Raw genomic sequence first — 19,851 nt, 5'->3', positions numbered from 1 at the left:
GGCTCTGGTGCTCAGGGCTTGTTCCTGAGCTGCCAGGATGAGCGCTTCAGTGCTGTCCTGTAGGCCAGCCCTTTCTAGCCATTGGTAGGACTTCTTGATATCAGCCACTTCAGTTATGGTCCGGTGGTACATCCCATGCAGGGGTTTGTCCTCCCATGAGGATCTGTCCTCCAGCACTTTATTCTCTGCTGTCCATTGCCTGAGACATTTACTGAGCACACTGTCAGTTGAGGCCTTCAGCTTGATGTAATCATGCATCTTGGATGTTTCATCCTGGATAGTGGCTTCCACGCTCACTAATCCTCTGCCTCCTTTTAATTGGGTTGGCATACAGTCTCAGGATGCTGGATTTGGGGTGGAAGCCTCAATGTATTGTGAGGAACTTTTGTGTCTTAACATTTGTAATCTGTATTTCTTCTTTTGGCCATCTTACATTTCCTGCAGAATGTCTAATAACTGGCAGTGCGTAACTATTTATTGCGTGGGTCTTATTCTTGCCATTGAACTGGCTTCTCAGGACTTGCCTTACTCGTTGGACGTATTTAGCTGTTGCAGCTTTCCTTGTTGCCTGCTCCAGGTTGCCATTTGCCTGCGGAATTCCAAGGTACTTGTAACTGTCCTCAATGTCTGTGATTGTTTCTTCTGGGAGTGAGACCCCTCCTGTGTGGACTACCTTGCCTCTCTTTGTCACCATCCGGCTACATTTCTCAAGCCCGAATGACATCCCAATGTCAGTACTGTAGATCCTGGTGGTGTGGATCAGGGAGTCAATGTCACGCTCGCTCTTAGCATATAGCTTGATGTCATCCATGTGGAGGAGGTGACTGGTGTTGGCCCCATTTCTAAGTCGGTATCCATAGCCGGTCTTGTTGATTATTTGGCTGAGGGAGTTCAGACCTATGCAGAACAGCAGTGGGGACAGAGTGTCACCTTGGTATATCGAACATTTGATAGACACTTGGGCTAGAGGTTTTCCACAGCTTCATTGAATTTCCTATGAAGGGTCTTAGAGTCCTGTTGATGTTGTACAGCTCCAAGCATTCAGTGATCCATGTGTGTGGCATTGAGTCATAGGCTTTCTTGTAATCAATCCAGGCAGTGCACAGGTTGGTGTGTCGTGACCTGCAGTCTTGAGCGACTGTTCTGTCAACCAGGAGTTGGTGTTTTGCTCCTCTGGAGTCTCTACCAATGCCCTTCTGTGTGTTTCTCATGTATTGATCCATGTTGGTTGCAATGATGCCTGACATGAGCTTCCATGTTGTGGAGAGACAGGTTTTTGGCCGGTAGTTGGATGGGACTGCACCCTTTGAGGGATCCTTCTGGATCAGGATTGTTCGCCCTTCTGTTAGCCATTCGGGGTAAGTCCCTGTCTCTTAGCAGCTGGTTCTTTTGCTGCCAGGCTAGGAGTGTGGTTTAGCCTTCTCTCTGACCTGGTGTTCTGGCACTCCCGTTGTGTTACAATTGTGTTGTACCGCTTCAATCTCAAGTTGTGATAGGAGTTGCCATTTGCGGATGTTGGAACATTGAGCTTGGCAGTTAGCCTTTCTTGTGGGTTTCGAAGCATCCATTCACTCCACATTCTCTGCACATAACCTCTATTAGTAGTTTTACTGGAGTAGTAACATTCCAACAGAACCTTGTTCTCACATCTAGTCCATTTCCGTCTTGTTCCAGTAGCTCACTTTCCATCAGTGTGCTCTGGTTCCCCAGCACCTGACGCGGATCTTGTTTGGACGGGCGACGTCTGGCATGACGTGATTCATTGTCTCTCATGGGTTCTCAGGGGGGCCCTCACTGGATTATGTCAATAGCTCACCATTGTTATTTTAATTCCCCCATTAGCCTTGATAGTTGATTCCGTCCCTGGTATATATATATAAATAGATGGGTAGATCTTTTAGAGCTTGTCACCTCCAAAGTAGCTCGCACGGCAAAAAACTGTGGGCACCCCTGCTTTACATGAAGGAAAAAATGTACAGAATTATCAGTGTTAATGACTTTTAATGTTTTGAATAAATAGATATATTTTAAAAATAAATACATAACATAACTCATAAATACATCATTCTAATGAAAAGTAAATTGTCATTCACAAAAACGTTAAATTATTTTTATTGTTATGTTTTAGTGGAGACCTAAGTTGAGGCACGCACAGGGAAGGAAAAAGTTTATTTAGAGTCCAAAGGTCCTATCGTTGAATGGCCCGATGTCCTGGTGAGCGTCTGAGGAAGTGTGACGTCATTGACATGGAGGGGAATCCTGTGAGTGTTGGGGAGGTGGGGCCAGCAGACTCTGTGCATGAGCGACAAGGGCTGAGGGGAGCAGACTCCATGGAAGTCATGTATTGGGAAGCCAGTAGAAACAAGACAGACAAGAATTACTTGAGCAAACGGTTGGATTCAACGACAGATGAGGAACCACGAACTGGCAGAGAATGAGCGAACACACCAATCTAATATACCCCGGGTCACAGCTGAAGCGAGTGGGGATAGGAAGGCAGAAATGGAGAACCAGAAACAAATCTTGACAGTGCCCCACACCTAAGTGCCGTCTACTGATGGATCACCCGGTTGCCCAGGGTGATCCCGATGAAACTGACCAATCAGGACAGGGTCCAAAATGAGCCTGGAGGGGACCCAAAATTGCTCCTCTGGACCGTATTACTCCCAGTTGACCAAATACTGGTAGCCTTTTCCCCTGCGTCGTGAGTTGAGAAGAGCCCTAATGGTGTAGGCGGTACCCCTATCTATGAACCGAGCAGGGGGAGGGGGTCTGTCAGGGGGAACGAGGTCAGATTCCTGGACAGGCATGAGCTTGGACACATGGAAGGTGGGGTTTACTCATATGGGGCTAGGGCAACCGTAACCTTACAGCAGCAGGGTTAATTACTTTGGTTATAGGGAAGGGTTAGATGAAACGGAGTGCCAGGTTCCTATGGGTCACACACAGCAGAAGGTGGATAGCCATACAATTTGACCGTGTCCGTACACGGGTGCCGGTCTTCTGTGTTTGTCTGCCTGGTGCTTTTAGGAGTCCACAGTCCTGAACAATTTCCAACCTAGCCCTGCACTAGAAAAGATGGATCATACGAATGGATGCTTGAGCTGATGGGACAGAGACAGCACCCTCCAGGGTGGGAAACACAGGTGGTAGACAACCTCAAAGGACGAGTAGAGGTCAATGTAAGGTGTTGTGGGCATATTCTGCTCAAATCAGATTGCGTGACCAGGACGAAGAATCTGAAGAGCATAGTATTTTTAGGCTGGTCTCCAGCTGCTGGTTAAGTCTCTCTGATGGAGATTGGATTGGGGATGGAAACGTGATGAGAGACTAACAGATACACCCAGCAGTCTGCAAAACTCAGACCAGATCTTTGCTGTGAACTGTGGGCCCCTGTCCGAGACTATGTGTCTAGGGATGCCGTGCAACCTGACAACCTGACGCAAGAGTACCTCAGCGGTCTAAAAGGTAACCCTGGTAGAGCGATAAAGTGCACCATTATTGAGAATCTATCAACGACTGTTAGTATAGTGTTGTTACCTTCAGAGCTTGGAAGACCAGTCACAAAGTCCATGGTGACATGCGACCAGGGCCAGCAGGGAATAGTAGAGGGTTGAGGAGACTAGACGGTCGTAGACAGGAGGTTTTGTTCCTGGCACAAACTGGACTTGCAGTCCCATATTTCCTCATGTCAGAGAGTAAGGAAGGCCACCAAAAACTCTTTCTGACTACAGTAGCAGTTCCATGTATGCCAGGATGACAATGGAGTGACGACAAATGGCACCAGGGGATTGATTTGGAACCAGTGAAATAATTGAATAATTCCCTCAAAATATTATTTTGTCCAAACGAAGAAGTATTCAAAATGAAAAAATAAGAAAAGTGCACTTTTTTGCCTCCCCATCCAGCAGTGGTGCTCTGTCTGCTCTTCAGCCGGCGTAGCCAGCGCAGTCGCTCCAGCCCCATAGCCCTGCGACCGGCTGGCGATCTGTTCAGGGTGTTTCCCTCCTTCGGCCAACAGTAGCCGGACAGTCTCCGCAAACTCAGCACCCCGGTGGGTAAGAAAATGGATGCAAACTGGCTACCTGTGCAGAGTTAATGGGCACGTGATTCATTTAATTTGAAAAAAAGTGTTTTTATTGCAGTTTTATGAAATATGTCAATTTTGATTGGGCTCAAATATCACCTCCTCCTCCAAGCGCAAATACTTGAATCCACCGCGATCATCATCGGTCAATCATAAAGCCGTGCCACCCCATTAAGCAAAAATAAACTGTTTAAAAAAGCTACAAATTTAAAAAATATACACTGCCCCCAGAATTGTCATGTATTAAATGTTCAACCATTTAGGCAAAAAAGGTTTAAGCACCAGGCAATAAAAGGGTTTATTTATGGGGGGAATCCCAATTGTAACTTCGTCAATACAAAATGCTCAGTCTGAGCACCAGCCTCTCTGGTCATTAGAGGTACTGCCCCCCCGCCCGCTAGAGTTACCCCCTTGCTCTGTCCCAACATGTCATTACCATCTTCGCGTGACCAGTGAGGTGACAGCTACTTAAACGTGCTGTCTTTCTTTCTTCAAATTCGAACAGAGTGGAAGAGCGCGTGCCCGTCATCTTAACTCCGTCTCTGTATGGACAGGCTGAGGAACTGCGTCACGCTGCGGGTCTCCGTCTGCTTCTCCTCGGCTGCCCATCTTCCTCCCCCCGCTTCTTCATAGAACCATCATTCTATCAGCATAGTTTTCACGCGCCTATTCGCGCACGTGCGTGCTAGAACTGTCCACCGGCGCGTGGACAGGGCATCCCTACCTTGAGGGTCCTGCGAATCGGCCGCTCTATGAAGGCGAGCTCCTGCAGCTCCTCTGGGGGCCCGCACAGCGGGCTGGGGGGGCTCAGGGCCATCCTGCCGGGAAACATCTGCTGAATGAAAGCGGCCCAGTCGGTCAGTAGTTTCTGTGGGAAGCCAGGCAGCAAGCTCAGCACCAACCGAGGAGGGAGGGGGGAGGCTGCCACCATCCGTTTCCAAGGAGATCCCTGCTCGCGGATGGGAGACGTCACATAAGTCGAACCGAATCCTCCGAACCCGCAGTACGCACACCTTCCATCCTGGATCTCTCAGAACTGGTCCCGGGAGGGCGTGTGTTACCAATAGCAGAGCTTAGCCTACTTTGAATGCCCACTCCTTCTGGTCACGCGCATTATGTGTGCGCATGTCATCACCCCCTCACTACTGCCTACAGTACATTGTGCATACACGCACGCAAGCACGCACGTCGTCCACAGCAGCCTTGTCCGTAAAAGTGGCAGCGCACACAAAATAAACAGAAACCCAACACGACTGTAAGTATTTCTAACGCAAAGTTCGGAGCTGCGGAAACTCCGAAGCATACGGCTTGATCCGGGACAGAATGACAAAAACACCCTGACCTGAGCACTGGCGGATTTAGCAGTTTGGGGGCCCCAGGCAAACTTTGACACGGGGCCCTCTGCTGCGGTTTTGTTCACTTTTTTAAATCCTTATCTGTAGGGTAAAACGTCAAATAACTTCCTTACTGGTCCACTTTTAGACAACCTCAATGTCAAGAATCCAAATGTTTTGATAAGAATTTAAAATGTAAAATTTTAAATAAATAAGAAAAGAAAAAAGGGGGTAAGCATTGTGGCATGTTGGACGTCCTCTTTCATCCCGTCCGCCGCCGTAGTAAATGTTGATATATCTGGTTTTGTTGAGCTGCACTTTCTGATGCCCGGCAGACTTAACCATCACTGATAATTCAGACTGCAATTGTGAGGAAAATAAAATAGATTTCACTCAAAAAACATTTGGACACTCGCTGGTTTTGCAAAGATGTGTCTGAAATACACAATGGAAAATATTTAATAATTATTATTTAATCTTGTTCATACTCAACATACATACCATATGTAAATATATTTTGACAACATTTTTTAAGTAAATGAGTTTGAATTCAAAAGAACAATTCTGTATTTACTTTTCTTTGGATTGTCATCAGAAGAGGAGGCAGCATCAGGCATTTTTACCCTCTGCAGACATGTGGTCCACATGGGTGGACATCACATTTTGGGGTCTGTGGCCACAGATGTTCATTCTGCTTATGGGGTCCTGCTGTGACTGTGTGTGAAGAGGGTTAACTTAAATATTAGCTTGAGCATCAAGAGATTAATGACAATAGGATATCATATTTTGATATGACAGATTAGGACCACAGAAATAACACATTCAAACTTGTCATGTGTTAGAAGGGGCTGTTTGTACTAAAATAAGTGAAAATGTTTGTTGCACCACTCTACTATAAAAGCTTTAAATGTTAAAAAACATTTCCAAGCTGAAGTAGCTGAAGTAGTTAGCGTTAGTATGGAGGGTCCGGCGTACAACATGGGTGTGGACAAAAACAAAAGGGGAAAAAAAATGACTTAATCCGGTCCTGCCTTTTTTCCCCATATGAGAAAGGTTCAAGTTAACATCAGCCAATATGAGAGCTGCCATTTTAGCCTTCCAGTAGGGGAGTGTAGAAGTAATGGCCGACTTCAGAGATGATTGTCCAGTAATCAAATCAAATCAAACTTTATTTCTACAGCACTTTTTCAATTGTTATGTGCCATGCTAATCAAAGTCCTTTTTTTACATGAAAACAATTAAAATTTAAAAACAAAAGACAAGACAATAGCCAAATAATTTGTCCAAAACCAATACAGTGCCCAGAACCCCCCCCCCCCCCGCACACACATACACACACCATGGTAAGAGAAATGATGCAATGTAGAAATCTGCATGTCCAGGGACATGTCCAGATCATTGACCCCCACTAAAGTTCACAGAACAGCTGCCACGGGACCCCCCAGATCTAAGTATAAGAGCCAGACCTGGTAGATCCCATTGCAGTGACCCCGTTCACTGAAAAAGGTCAGTCACTGATGTGGAGGATCCCTCTGAGGAAAACACTGAAGTTACAAATAAATTGTGAAAGCAATAAAATAAAGTTGAAACGGATAAATAAATATAAAAATAAACCTTAATAGACAGATATAAATCAGTAAAAGTGAATAAAAAATATCAAATGAGTGAAAAGAAAAAACAAAATAACAAAAAAATTAAATAAATTCATTACTAAATTCAACTTAAACTATATTAAAAAGGTAGGTCTTGAACCTTTCTTTAAAAACATGAACAGTCTCTGCGGCCCTGAGGCATGCTGGGAAGCTGCTCCACACGCGAGGTCCGTGATAACTAAATGAGGCCTCGCCGTATGTTTTAGTTTCCAATTTTGGAATAACCAAAGGGTCTGTATCAGAGGACCTCAGGTTCCGCGAGGGCTCACACTTTAAAATCATATCAGATGAATATGAAGGCCTGAAACCATAAAAACATTTATAAACCAATAAAGGAACTTTAAAATCAATCCTGAAGCACACAGGGAGCCAATGCAGTGATTTTAAAATCGGTGTAATGTGTTCCCGCCCCTTGGTCCTCGTCAATACATTGCTGCTGAATTTTGCAGCTGTTGAAGATTCAATATCCTTGTTCTGGGAAGACCAGAGAGCAGGGCCTTACAATAATCTAATCTGCTGGAAATAAAAATATGCATCAACACCTCTATGCGGGCAATAGAGAGAAATGGGCTGACTCTGGCAATATATCTAAGATGATAAAATCCTGTTTTTGTTCTATTTTCAATTTGTGGAATAAAATTCATCTCGGGGTCAAAAAAACAAATGCAGAGGTTTCTCACACACTGAGAAGTTTTGTCATTCTTTAGTTTGGTTAAAACAATCTCTCTCTTGTCTTCAGAACCGATCACTAAAACCTCTGTTTTGTCCTGGTTGAGCTGTAGGAAGGTCTCAGCCATCCATGACTTAATGTCTAAAATGCATTTTTTAGAGTATGTTGATTGACTCTTCATCCTCAGGAGACACAGCGATGTAGAGTTGTGTCATCGGCATAGCTATGAAAACAAATGCCAGGCCTCCTATGACGTTCCCAAGTGGCATAATTTATGAATTAAAAAGTAGTGGGCCTACAATTGAACCTTGGGGGACACGACAATTGATTTCAAAGACCTTTAAGCATGTATCCATACTTTTATGAAATCTTCAATCTGTGAGATAGGAACAAAACCACTTCAGAACAGCGATGCCCAAACCTCTCAGTCTGTTAAGTAAAATACTGTGATCTACTGTGTCAAATGCAGCACTCATATCCAGTAGTTCCAGGACTGAGTTACATCTAATATCATTTACCATTTTAACAAGGGCTGTCTCTGTGCTGTGGTATGTCCTAAAACCAGACTGATACTTTTCAAAGATGTTATTTCTTCTTTAAAAACTCATTGAATTCCATTTAAACTGTTTTATCATTTTACTTAAAAATGGTAAGTTGGATACTGGCCAATAACTGCTATAGTTGTTTGGATCTAGATTACTCTTCTTCAGAAGAGGCCTCACCATTGCCGTCTTAAAGGCAGCAGGGGAGACACCTGGCTTTTGAGAGTCATTTACTAGATTTCTAGATTTTACTAGAAGTAATAAAATATTTTTAACAGCGATGTGGGAATTGGGTCTAAGAGGCAGGAGGTTGGCTTTAACCCTTGTGCTATCCTAGGCACTTTAACGTTGGGAGTTGGGTCATCTAGACCCACTAGACAGTGCTCTGAACCTTTTTTCTTCAATGATTTGGGATCTTCACTGGTGTCCATGGATTACATGAAATCCTTCCACCTTTATCCACCTTTGTCATGGTAGGGAGAACACGTCAATGGAAGGGGGGGTCATCTAAGATAGCACAAGGGTTAACTGGGAGAAAACTCAACCAAGTACCACAGCGTCAACCAATCAATCAATCAATCAATCAATCAATCAATCAATCAATCAATCAATCAATCAATCAATCAATCAATCAATCAATCAATCAACCAACCAACCAACCAATCAACAAACCAATCTGTTGGAGCCATTTGGCTGAACTTAGGTTATTTATTAGATTTTATGCATGCATGTGCCTGTCATTCCTTGGCCATACAGGTGTTCTGGCTTCCTATTGGTTAGGTGCATTTTGGGAGCCACCGTGTCTTTTATTGGTTTTTGCTTTTGGATTTTGAACTTGGGAAGTACGGCAGCACATTAATCTTAGACCGTGCTTAGACTGTGTTTAGAACATGTTATTTTCATAGTAAGGACGTATTCATGCCTTTAAAGAGTATTTTTGTGGTTTGTACTTTATATTTTTATTGTTCAACAAAGTGCAAGAAAATCAATGACTTAAAAGGAAGAACAACAACTTTTTTATGAAGCACGCGTAAAGACGGTTCCTGCTCCCCAAGATATCCGAATGTAACTGCAACGTCAGTTACACAATCAATCAATCAATCAATCAATCAATCAATCAATCAATCAATCAATCAATCAATCAATCAATCAATCAAGGCTCTTGCAGGGGGGGCTGCGTAGAGCCGACCAAAAAATCAAGGGTTTTCCATATTTTCCGGTCTTCTGCCAGAAGCTCAGCATCCTTCATATCAACCCCATGAGGTATAACATCTCCCGCAATGACATCTGTCCACCGAGTACGGGGTTTGCCTTGAGGTCATTTCCAGCTCGCAGCCCCTGGATTAAACTGCTAAATGGCTCGCGTCGGATGGTAAGAGGGTAGACGGAGGACGTGGCCGAACCATCGGCCCGGCGTTGCACAACAAGTCAGGAGGCTTGGGGCTCTTAAGGCTCTGTTAGAGATGCGTTGGGGCCACAGCATCAACCAGGACAAAACTTTCCAGTGGTTCCTCTGATGAATACAATGCTACAGATCAGGGCTGGTCAACCCTGGTCCTCAAGAGCCTCAACACTGCCTGTTTTCCAGTCCTCCCTGACCAGCTTGCTACTGATTGACTGTCTCAAGTGATTCCACATCCTGATTGACTGTACACACCTGGTTTAAGTTGTCAGCACCAAGCAGTGCAGCTAGAGCTGGAAAACAGGCAGGGTTGAGGCTCTTGAGGACCAGAATTGGCCAGCCCTGCCATGAATTCATTAAAATCAACACCTTTTTGAGTTAAAAGACTAGATATAATAGCATTGATTTTACACCCGAAGTGGTCTGCAAAACTCTCACATGTAGTATTCAGTGCTGCTATGGAAGACCTCTGAAAAGCTATTTTAGTTAGAGTGTCTATTTTTTAAAGATGACTTTAGGGTAATTTTTGTTTTGTATGATTAAGTTTGAGAAATGGAGGGTTCTAGCTGTTTTATTGCATGAGTGTACATCATTTGATGTGCTTTAAAAATGTTGTGATGTACACTTAATTTCATTTTCTCCACTTCCTGTCCGCTCTTCTGCATTCACGTTTCATGGCTCTGATCGATTTGTTTCTCTAGGGCAGTGTTTTTCAACCTTTTCTGAGCCACGGCACACTTTAAGCTTAAAAAAAAATCCCGCGGCACACCAGCATCCAAAAATGAAAAAAAAAGGAGAAACTCATAGTCTGTATTGATCTACAGCCCCTCCCTCCACAATCTCACATGCATTTTTTTTGATAATTATTGCAGAAAAAGCTGGAAGCTGCATCTGTTTTTCTAAAAGATGCAATAAAAGTTAAGTTAGAAGATTTAAAAAAAAGTTTGAAGTGTGTTCGTTGTTTTCAAGACGTTTAACAACAGAACTCCTTTTACGCTGTCACTCTCACAACCCAATGCATCATGGGAGATGTAGTGCATAAAAACGGCCGGCGGAGATCGCTTTTCGGAGCTTCATGGTTTTGTTCACTTGTTCCAGTCTGATACCGGATTCTGTGGAAAGCTACACCGCTAAAGACGAGCTTTAGCTGCTATTTTTGTTGGAACTGAGCGACTTTACGAGCTAAATCGGGACAAGAAAGTGAAGACTTTAACCACTTCTGATTGGGCAGACTGATGACATGTGATTAAGCCTTCAAGAATGATTGGTGGAGACAGGTAAAGGGGCGGGACTTTTCCTAGATACAGCCGGAGCTGCAGCTGAATCGCGCTGCTGTCATTCTTATCAAAATGTCTTTAATAAAATAAAATAAACGCAAAGAAAAAGTATTTTATGATCTTTTATATTCCTAACCTCTCAGTGTTTTATCAGGGCCTGTTTGGATGAACACAGAGCTGAAATCCTGGAGATGGGAAATGTTTTTAGATCAGTTAATGAGGGCAATTTTCCACGGCACACTTGACCATCTCCCACGGCACACTAGTGTGCCGCGGCACACTGATTGAAAAACACTGCTCTAGGGTGCTACAGCTTTAGTTTTCACCGTTTTTGGTTTAAATGGAGCTACAGCATCAATGGCTGACTGAAGTTTGTTGTTAAAATGTTCAACTCTAAAATCACATAATACAGGTAAAATCTGAGTGGGAGTATGATGTAAAATATTGAGAAGATTTGTGGCCACATCAGAAGTTATGCATCATTTCCTCACAGTTCTCGTTTGAGCTTCCTGTTGAGTAAAACTGGTGGTATTAAAAAATACACATATGTGATCTGACATAGCCATGTCAACAACAGAGTACACGCTACAGTACAGGCCACAGGTTATGACCAAGTCTAGAGTGCACCCCCTGCTATGGGTGGGCTGTGTGATATGCTGTGTAAAATCCATACACTGCAAAAGGTTAAGAAACTCGTTTACATCAGCAACACTGTCTTTGTCAACATGTAGGTTAAAATCACCAGTTATTAAAACTCTACAATATTTAGAGTGTTTAGATGATAAAAATTCAGAAAATTCTTGAATAAAACAGGAGAGAGGCTTTGGTGGTCAGTAGACAGTAACATATAAAATAAGCAGGCTGTTAAAAGAAAATGCATGATGCTCAAATGTGGAGCAGCTATCTAGCCTATCTAGCGGACCGGAGATGATGCACTGCTTGTCCAGCTGCTTGATGGAGTGGATGAGGGTGATAAAGTCCTTCTTGAGGGTCTCAGATTGCTGAAGCTTGAGGTCATTCACTCCTGTGTGGACTGTTATAGTATGAACGGAGGGGTTGTGATGGCGACAGAAAGTGCCGCTCCTGTTAACATGGACCTGCCTGACCATGGAGGTTCCCACAACAAAGGAAAGAAGGTGATCCTCACGAATGCCAGTTCTAGCCACTGAAGTAAGCAGACTGGTCGCAGCAGGAAGACAAGCGGGAGTTGGCGTTACACCTGGGGTGGGAGGTGAAGCGGCCGCTGAGGTTGGTGAGCCACCAGGAGATGAGATGAGATAAAGATACTTTATTGATCCCACCTTGGGAAATTGGTTTGTTGCAGCGTCCACAGCGTATTATAAAGTCCAATGGAGTGGGTTAGGAATGGTGTAGTGGCAAATCCCTAGGAATCAAAGTTTGGGCAGGCAAGAACAGGAAACTTCCACTCTGGCTGTACAGTCACAGGCACATGCAACTTTCTGGCACTGAGCAGCAAAGCAGCGCCTGCTAAATAATCTGCAACGCAGGTGAGATGAATCAGTTCAATCACCTGGCAAAGCTGCCCGCTGGAGGTTTTACAAAATGGAGGCCCCCAAACAGCATGTTGCCTGGAAATGTCAATGTTCCTTCTAGTCCACACAAAGTAGAGAGAGGGGCCGCCAGTTCTTAATCCCTTGGCAGGAGAGCAACAACAGCTCTGCAACAGCATGTCGGTAGAGAGCCAGAGAACAGACAGTCTTTGAACACCTCTGAGATGTCAGGAGCAAGGATATCCCAGAAAGCCTTGTAAAACTCCACAGTGAGGCCTTCCATCCCAGGAGCCTTCCGACCCTTCATGCTCTCAAGGTCAGCATGCAGTTGAGGAAGCTGGAGAGGGCGGTCCAACTGAGAGTTCATCTCCTCAAAACCTTGAAGCAGTCCACTGCAGAACTCCTCCATCAGGCTGTCATCACCGTCACACTCACTGGTGTAGAGGGAGGAATAAAAGTCCACAGCCCTCTGTCTGATCTGGTCAGGTCCAAACAGCTCCTCTCCTGCCTCAGACAATAAGGATCACCTTCATCTGTCCATGCCTCTTCTCCAAACCAGAAAGAAGCTAGAGGCAGGATCCATTTCAGAGACATCCTGAAACCAGGACCCAACCAGTACCCCCTGAACTTTAGAGTCCAACAGGTGCTCCCAAGTCAACTTTTTCGATTTGAGGAGTTTAATGTCATTGATTTTCAGTGGACTCACTCAAAGATTCCAAGTCCACAATATCAGCCTCCAAGTCTTTCACAAATTAACAGTAATCACGCGTAACGTGATTATTGTTGAGAGAGTACTGCTGGCACAAAAGCTTCATTTCATTCTCACTACGGTCCCACCATTGCCAGAGAGAAGTAAATAATTCTTTTGTCTAAAATGAGTCCAAAAGAAAACAAAACATCCTTAAAACCAGCAACAAACGTTGAAACAGAATTTAAAATCCCAATACGCACTTGTTGGTGTAAAATCCTTCACAAAAACACAGAGCACCACAAGAGAATAGTCAGTATATCCACACTTGAATGGTGCATTCCTAAGCTAATGATCTCCAAGCTTTCTGCTCCTTTTTGGAACTTTTTTCCACCACTTCAGGGCTTGAAGTGGTCTGGGTGTCGTTTACACATGCCGCTGCAGAAGTGACCGGAGATTGCAGGAGGCTCTGGAGACTTGGGTCCTTCTGAGACCTCAGGACTCTTAAAGACCTTTTTATGATGGCTTCAGAGTGATTTGGTGTCCATTGGTTCATTGCTTGTGACTATTTTCTCAGTTTTGACAGTTTTCACAAATATCAGCACACTGCGGTTTTACACTTACAAACACAGTTAGAATCCTAAAGAACGCTGCTGTTTACTTCAGACATGGGGTGTTGGGTGCTTGGGTGTCATGTGACCCCCAGCTCCCCCCCAGCAACATTAGAGTGACATAACAGGTCATTTGGTAAAACTTCAACAGCAGGCCCCTAAAATAAACTTTATATAACCACCACAGTGTCTTGTCTGACACAGACCCCGCAGACCACATAACAGTCTAGACCGAAGGAGGAGGACGCCTCTCCTGTCCACGAGCTTTGGGGGACTCTGTGGTTTGGTGAGACAGTTTTTCTGAATTTCAAAGTTTTTCGGTTCTAACGTTTGATGAGCTGCTCATAAAAAGAGTTGCAGTCAGGATGGAGGGGACCTGAAAAGCTGCTTATTTCTCTCATTGCTCAATTTGTCAAGGATTTGGGCTGTTAGAAAACAATTAAATGGTAAATTCACTTACAGCAGGTCAAGTAGCTTCTTTAAACATATTTTGGCATCAACTCAACTCTTTCATAACAATATTGGACAAGGAAAATAGGTCAAAGTTGAAATAGTATTACAACTATATTAGTTTGAAACAAAAAGTACTGCTGTTGAGGTATTTCATAGCTGCAGCAATAGGACGGGACACATCAGAAGAAAATACCATCAATACTTCACAGCCGTTACCATGAAAAAATGCTTGTGGTTTGTTCATCTTTTGTTACATTTTGAGACAGAACCTGACTAACTTAATGTAAGTTAATTCTGTTGGGGCATGCTAATTTGTACTTTTTCATTCAATTGCAAATTATAGTAATATTAATTGTCCGCAATTGGACAGCATCATTATTCATTTTTTCACCCCCACTAAATGAAGTGATTGTGTATATTTTTAAAACTTGTTGACATTTCATATTGACATTTGGCAGAACAGACAGAACGTCTGGGTAGAATCTGGTTTTTGTTCAACAAATTGAACTGGTAACTTCATAAATGTCAGCTGCTGCGACGCCAAAAATGTGACCAAAAAAACAGCTGTGCAGTCCTGAACGTGTGCAACAGCTCAGGGATCAGCTTCCTCACTTACGCACGCATGCGCTCACGTTCCTTCCACAGACACTCGCTCAAATCGCCCCACCTGTCACCTCACCGGAAACAGTTTCAAAACACAGGAACATTTTTACAACAGTTCCATTTCACAAACTTAGCTTTTTTCCTACGGTGTGCTTATTTATATTTAAATCATCCGGTCATGAAGGCTGACGCAGAAAAGTCACAGCGCTGCGTCATGGACCCTTTCCTTATGACCCCATAGGGGCAAAAGCTCATAGTGAGAAGAGATTGTCACTCAAAGACATTATTATACAAATTACAGAACCCCAAAGCATGACAAATCATTCTCATATCTTTCAAGTCATCTGTAATAACTGACATTAACATAAAAAGTTTTTAGGTATATTTGATCTACTTTTATCTTATATGTTTCAGTATGATGTATTTAAATGTCTAAATGTGAATTCTTAACAGTTTCTCTGGGGGGCCCTTTCAAAGACACCTTTGTGGTATTCTTATTATTACCGTATGCCTTTGTTTATCAGAACTGGCAGTGACATTTTCTGTTTTAAAAAGTTTCTGAGTGCTTTTCCTGCAACTCCTTCAGGCTCTCAAACCCTCGGCTTGGACATGGCAGATGACAGCACATCACGCTGGGCTCCATCTCCCAGTCTGACCTATGAGGATTACTCTCTCTACAGTAATCTAAGTGATGATGAATTGCTGCAGCTCGTCATTGAACGCAGTCTAAGTGACACGCAATGCTCTGCCGCTGCGCAGCCCCCCCACAGCCATGACAGTAGACAGAGCGGTGCAGTCACAAACTCAGACCGTCCCAGCTACAATCCACCGAACTACAGCTCCCAAGATCCTCCAGCTGCCCAGACCCCAGCACACTACAGCTCTCCGAACCCTCCGAGCGAGAAACCTCCTGATTTGTAAGCAGTGTAGGCTTGTGGTTCTGTTTGTGTTTTGGGTGTTGAGTACTGAATTGAGTGTGTGTTTCATCAGATCAGAGGGAATTCATATTTTAGTTTGATAGCAGATACTGGTTTAGAAATATTGTCCTGAGAGTTTGTTTGGACCAAACCCATAGAACATGAAGGTTAAACTCGGCAGTTCAAACACAAACCTCTGGTAATAAGAACTACAGCATACCAGTGTTGCCTGCACAGCCTCCTGCTTCTAGCAATGGCATGTAGGCTAAACTGGTGTGGTTAAATCTGGTTGAAACTCTACAGTAGGGCTACAACTGAATAAAGAGCCTACAAGTGTCAAAAGCTGACAACCCTGCTGCTCCTCGGTCTGATTGGACGAGTTCAAACAATGAATCACAGCTTAATGCTCATGCAGCTGCCCTACTCCAAAAAACAGTTCAAACTTTTACTTTAAAGCATAAGGCTTATATAAGCCCATGTGGGAGAAATCATTTCGTTCAGAAGAACTCCAGCTGAGCCTTGGTAAAAGCACGACTGTTGTTTTTGCATTGGGACATTTTCTGTTAACTTAAGTGTGACTGGTAGAAGCAATAGTGTCACTCACCATATAGAGTCCTAAAAATACATTTGCTGCTTAGGTTGAAAATAAATTCAGTGCACGTGCAGGCCAGTAGTTAGTTTGGAGAGAGGGGGGTTGAGCTCAGCTACAATACAGGGCAAATTAGATACGACCCGAGTGTCTTCCACTGAGCTTCTGCCCTGGTTTCAGTTCTGTGGTTAGTGTCTGAGGATGATTCTGTTCTATTTGATATGCTGCTGAACCTGGTTCTGTGTTTCGATTGGTTCCTGTCTGTGTTGGCAGAAAAACCTTTGATGGGACTGTCAGCCGATTCATGACTGGATCTGGAAAGAGAATGATGGCGTACTACAAAGCAGATGGTAATGTAGTCCACATTGCTCCAGAACCTGAGGAGTGAGTATACTTCAGTGTGTAAAAGTGTAAATATGTGTCTATGTGCTTAAGTCTCTGTTTGTGTGTTTTATGTAAGTGTTTGTGTGTGTGTATCTGTATGTTTTTATGCCTGTGTTCATCTGTTTCTGATCAGCTGTTTTCATGTTGGACTGAGTGTGGGCTCAGTTGTAGCAGAGTGAAGGTGTTTCAGTGGAGGCAGGAGGTGCTAAATGTGCTGAAAAACTTTTCTTTGTAGAGAGGAAGAACCTCTGTTCAGTGCAATCCGTGAAGGCAATGCAAGCAAAGTGAAGGCACTGACGATGTGTCCAGAAATGAACCTGATGCTTCCTAACAGGCCTGGCTGGCTGACAGTTCACCAGGCTGTGTGGTTTGGCCAGGACTCTTGTCTGCGGGTGCTACTGACAGGTGCAGTCACTCAGAAACTACCACATGATGATGCCATGATGATGTAATAACTTTCTTTGTCTTGATGTGAGCAGCTCAGCCAGGGATGATCAACAAGAGGACGACACGTGGAGAGACTCCACTGCTGATTGCAGTCAGCAGAGATCAGCTCAGATGTGTTGAAGTTCTGCTTGAAAGGGGTGCTGCAGCCGACATCCCTAACAATGATAAAGAGACTCCACTTTACAAAGGTATTGGGTGTCACAAGTCACAGGTGTTATAGGACCGCTTTACAGCAGAATTTTAAAAAAGATTTAGCAGGAACTCCAAACAAGGATTGACTTGAAAGTTCTTTATCAAGTAATGTGAGTACAAGACTGAATGTTAGAACGTTCACCTCTTTCAGAGAAATGATGTCCACTCTGATGTAAAAACTAGAATGTAATGCCCACCTGTGAGCATGTTAGCAAAGTTAGACTCCATCTTTTCCAAGAAAGGCAAAAAGAAATATAAAGGGTTTTGAGAAGCCTGATTTCTAAAGCATATTTCTGTCAAAAATATAGTTTGCTGTTGTAACAGGATGTAAACACATGAGTTTTGCATCTGCAAACACAAGTGGTAAAAATTACAAATGCAGAACAATTTTTCTGTAACAATCTGTGTTTGTATGGAAAAAGTTGAGCATGTGTAGAAAAAAGTTTTATAGCTCTGCACTCTTATAAAAAAAATGTCTTTTAGAAATATATTTAGGTCCTTTGGTCAGACTGTTTTTTCACTCCTTATAACAGCAGATGAACACCCAAAATTGTTTTTCTATGGGCCTTTAAGTTAGAGGGAAAAAACACAATTTACCAACAAAGCTGGTCTGTGGAATCTTTGTGGTCATTGGGGACAAGTTGAAATAATTTGGAGCCATTGAAACAAGGCCCCGGTTCTCTGTGCTTGATCATAAAACATAGACGGTCACACCATCTGTAGAATTGAAGTTATAAACTTTGTACATGTGCCTGTAAACAAAATAACATATCTGCACATACACTGACCAAAAATATAAACGCAACACTTTTGTTATTGCTCCCATTTTTTATGGTATGAACTCAAAGATGTGAAACATTTTCCACATACACACAATAACCAGTTCTCTGAAATATTGTTCACAAATCTGTCTAAATCTGTGATAGTTAGGACTTCACCTTTGCCAAAACAATCCATGGCAGAAAAACCTTTGATGCTGATTAGACAGCATGATTACTGCACAGGTGTGCCTTAGACTGGCCACAAGAAAAGGCCACTCTGAAATCTTCAGTTTTGTTTTATTGAGGGGGTCAGGGGACTCAGACAACTAGTCAGTATCTGGTGTGACCACCATTTGCCTCATGAAGTGCGACACATCTCCTTGGCATAGAGTTGATCAGGTTGTCTATTGTGGCCTGTGGAATGTTGGTCCACTCTTCTTCAATGGCTGTGCGAAGTTGCTGGATATTGGCAGGAACTGGAACACGCCGTCGTATACACCGATCCAGAGCATCCCAAACATGCTCAATGGGTGACATGTCCGGTGAGTATGCTGGCCATGCAAGAACTGGGATGTTTTCAGCTTCCAAGAATTGTGTACAGATCCTTGCAACATGGGGCCGTGCATTATCATGCTGCAACATGAGGTGATGTTGTTGGATGTACGGCACAACAATGGGCCCCAGGATCTCGTCACGGTATCTCTGTGCATTCAAAATGCCATCAATGAAATGCACCTGTGTTCTTCGCCCATAACATATGCCTGCCCATACCATAACCCCACCACCACCATGGGCTACTCGATCCACAACATTGACATAAGAAAACCGCTCACCCACACGACGCTACACACTCTGTCTGCCATCTGCCCTGAACAGTGTAAACCGGGATTCATCCATGAAGAGAACACCTCTCCAACGTGCCAGACGCCATCGCATGTGAGCATTTGCCCATTCAAGTCGGTTACGACGACGAACTGGAGTGAGGTCGAGACCTCGATGAGGACGACGAGCATGCAGATGAGCTTCCCTGAGACGGTTTCTGACAGTTTGTGCAGAAATTCTGTGGTTATGCAAAGCGATTGTTTCAGCAGCTGTCCGAGTGGCTGGTCTCAGACGATCTTGGAGGTGGACATGCTGGATGTGGAGGTCTTGGGCTGGTTTGGTTACACGTGGTCTGTGGTTGTGAGGCCGGTTGGATGTGCTGCCAAATTCTCGGAAAGGCCTTTGGAGATGGCTTATGGTGGAGAAATGGACATTCAATTCCCTAGCAACAGCTCTGGTGGACATTCCTGCTATCGGCATGCCAATTGCACACTCTCTCAAAACTTGCGACAGTTTTGTGCTGTGTGATACAACTGAAGATTTCAGAGTGGCCTTTTCTTGTGGCCAGTCTAAGGCACACCTGTGCAATAATCATGCTGTCTAATCAGCATCTTGATATGGCACACCTGTGAGGTGGGATGGATTGTCTTGGCAAAGGAGAAGTGCTCATCATCACAGATTTAGACACATTTGTGAACAATATTTCAGAGAACTGGTTATTGTGTGTATGTGGAAAATGTTTCACATCTTTGAGTTCATACCATAAAAAATGGGAGCAATAACAAAAGTGTTGCGTTTATATTTTTGGACAGTGTAGATTACATTGTTTTTGTCTGTGTTGTTTTTTTTGTGTTTAAGAGAAATGAAGTATTGCTGCTGGAAATAGAAATGGCCTTGAGTTCATTTGGT

The 19,851-nt window shown here is 43.7% G+C and overlaps 2 protein-coding genes across 9 annotated transcripts in view; one reads left to right on the top strand and one right to left on the bottom strand.

Moving 5' to 3' along the window:
- Positions 1–5,214, bottom strand: part of ppp4r4 (protein phosphatase 4, regulatory subunit 4) — a 32,585-nt gene extending 27,371 nt beyond the window's left edge. For 3 of the 7 annotated variants that reach the window (XM_023952864.2, XM_023952865.2, XM_023952869.2), the window contains exon 1: positions 4,812–5,204. In XM_023952864.2, the coding sequence (XP_023808632.1) occupies positions 4,812–5,018 (207 nt within the window). In that variant the 5' untranslated portion in view covers positions 5,019–5,204. Of the gene's footprint in view, positions 1–3,540; positions 3,636–4,811 lie in introns of those variants that run through there. The other 4 variants (XM_023952867.2, XM_023952866.2, XM_023952868.2 and 1 more) reach the window with 4 other exon arrangements.
- Positions 5,215–13,955: 8,741 nt separating this feature from the next.
- Positions 13,956–19,851, top strand: part of LOC101169259 (ankyrin repeat and SOCS box protein 2) — a 29,835-nt gene continuing 23,939 nt past the window's right edge. Inside the window, exons 1-6 of one of the 2 annotated variants that reach the window (XM_020714619.2) lie at positions 13,956–14,060; positions 15,417–15,509; positions 15,590–15,747; positions 16,610–16,720; positions 16,956–17,125; positions 17,200–17,355. In XM_020714619.2, the coding sequence (XP_020570278.1) occupies positions 15,489–15,509; positions 15,590–15,747; positions 16,610–16,720; positions 16,956–17,125; positions 17,200–17,355 (616 nt within the window). In that variant the 5' untranslated portion in view covers positions 13,956–14,060; positions 15,417–15,488. Of the gene's footprint in view, positions 14,061–15,416; positions 15,748–16,609; positions 16,721–16,955; positions 17,126–17,199; positions 17,356–19,851 lie in introns of both variants that reach the window. The other variant, XM_004084012.4, reaches the window with a different exon arrangement.

This window comes from Oryzias latipes, chromosome 24 (assembly GCF_053564925.1).
Source record: "Oryzias latipes strain Hd-rR chromosome 24, Olatipes_Hd-rR_3.1".
In the NCBI taxonomy this organism is placed as follows: domain Eukaryota; kingdom Metazoa; phylum Chordata; class Actinopteri; order Beloniformes; family Adrianichthyidae; genus Oryzias; species Oryzias latipes.
Note: the sequence above shows the minus strand (reverse complement) of the source record. Positions and strands in the feature narration are given on the sequence as shown.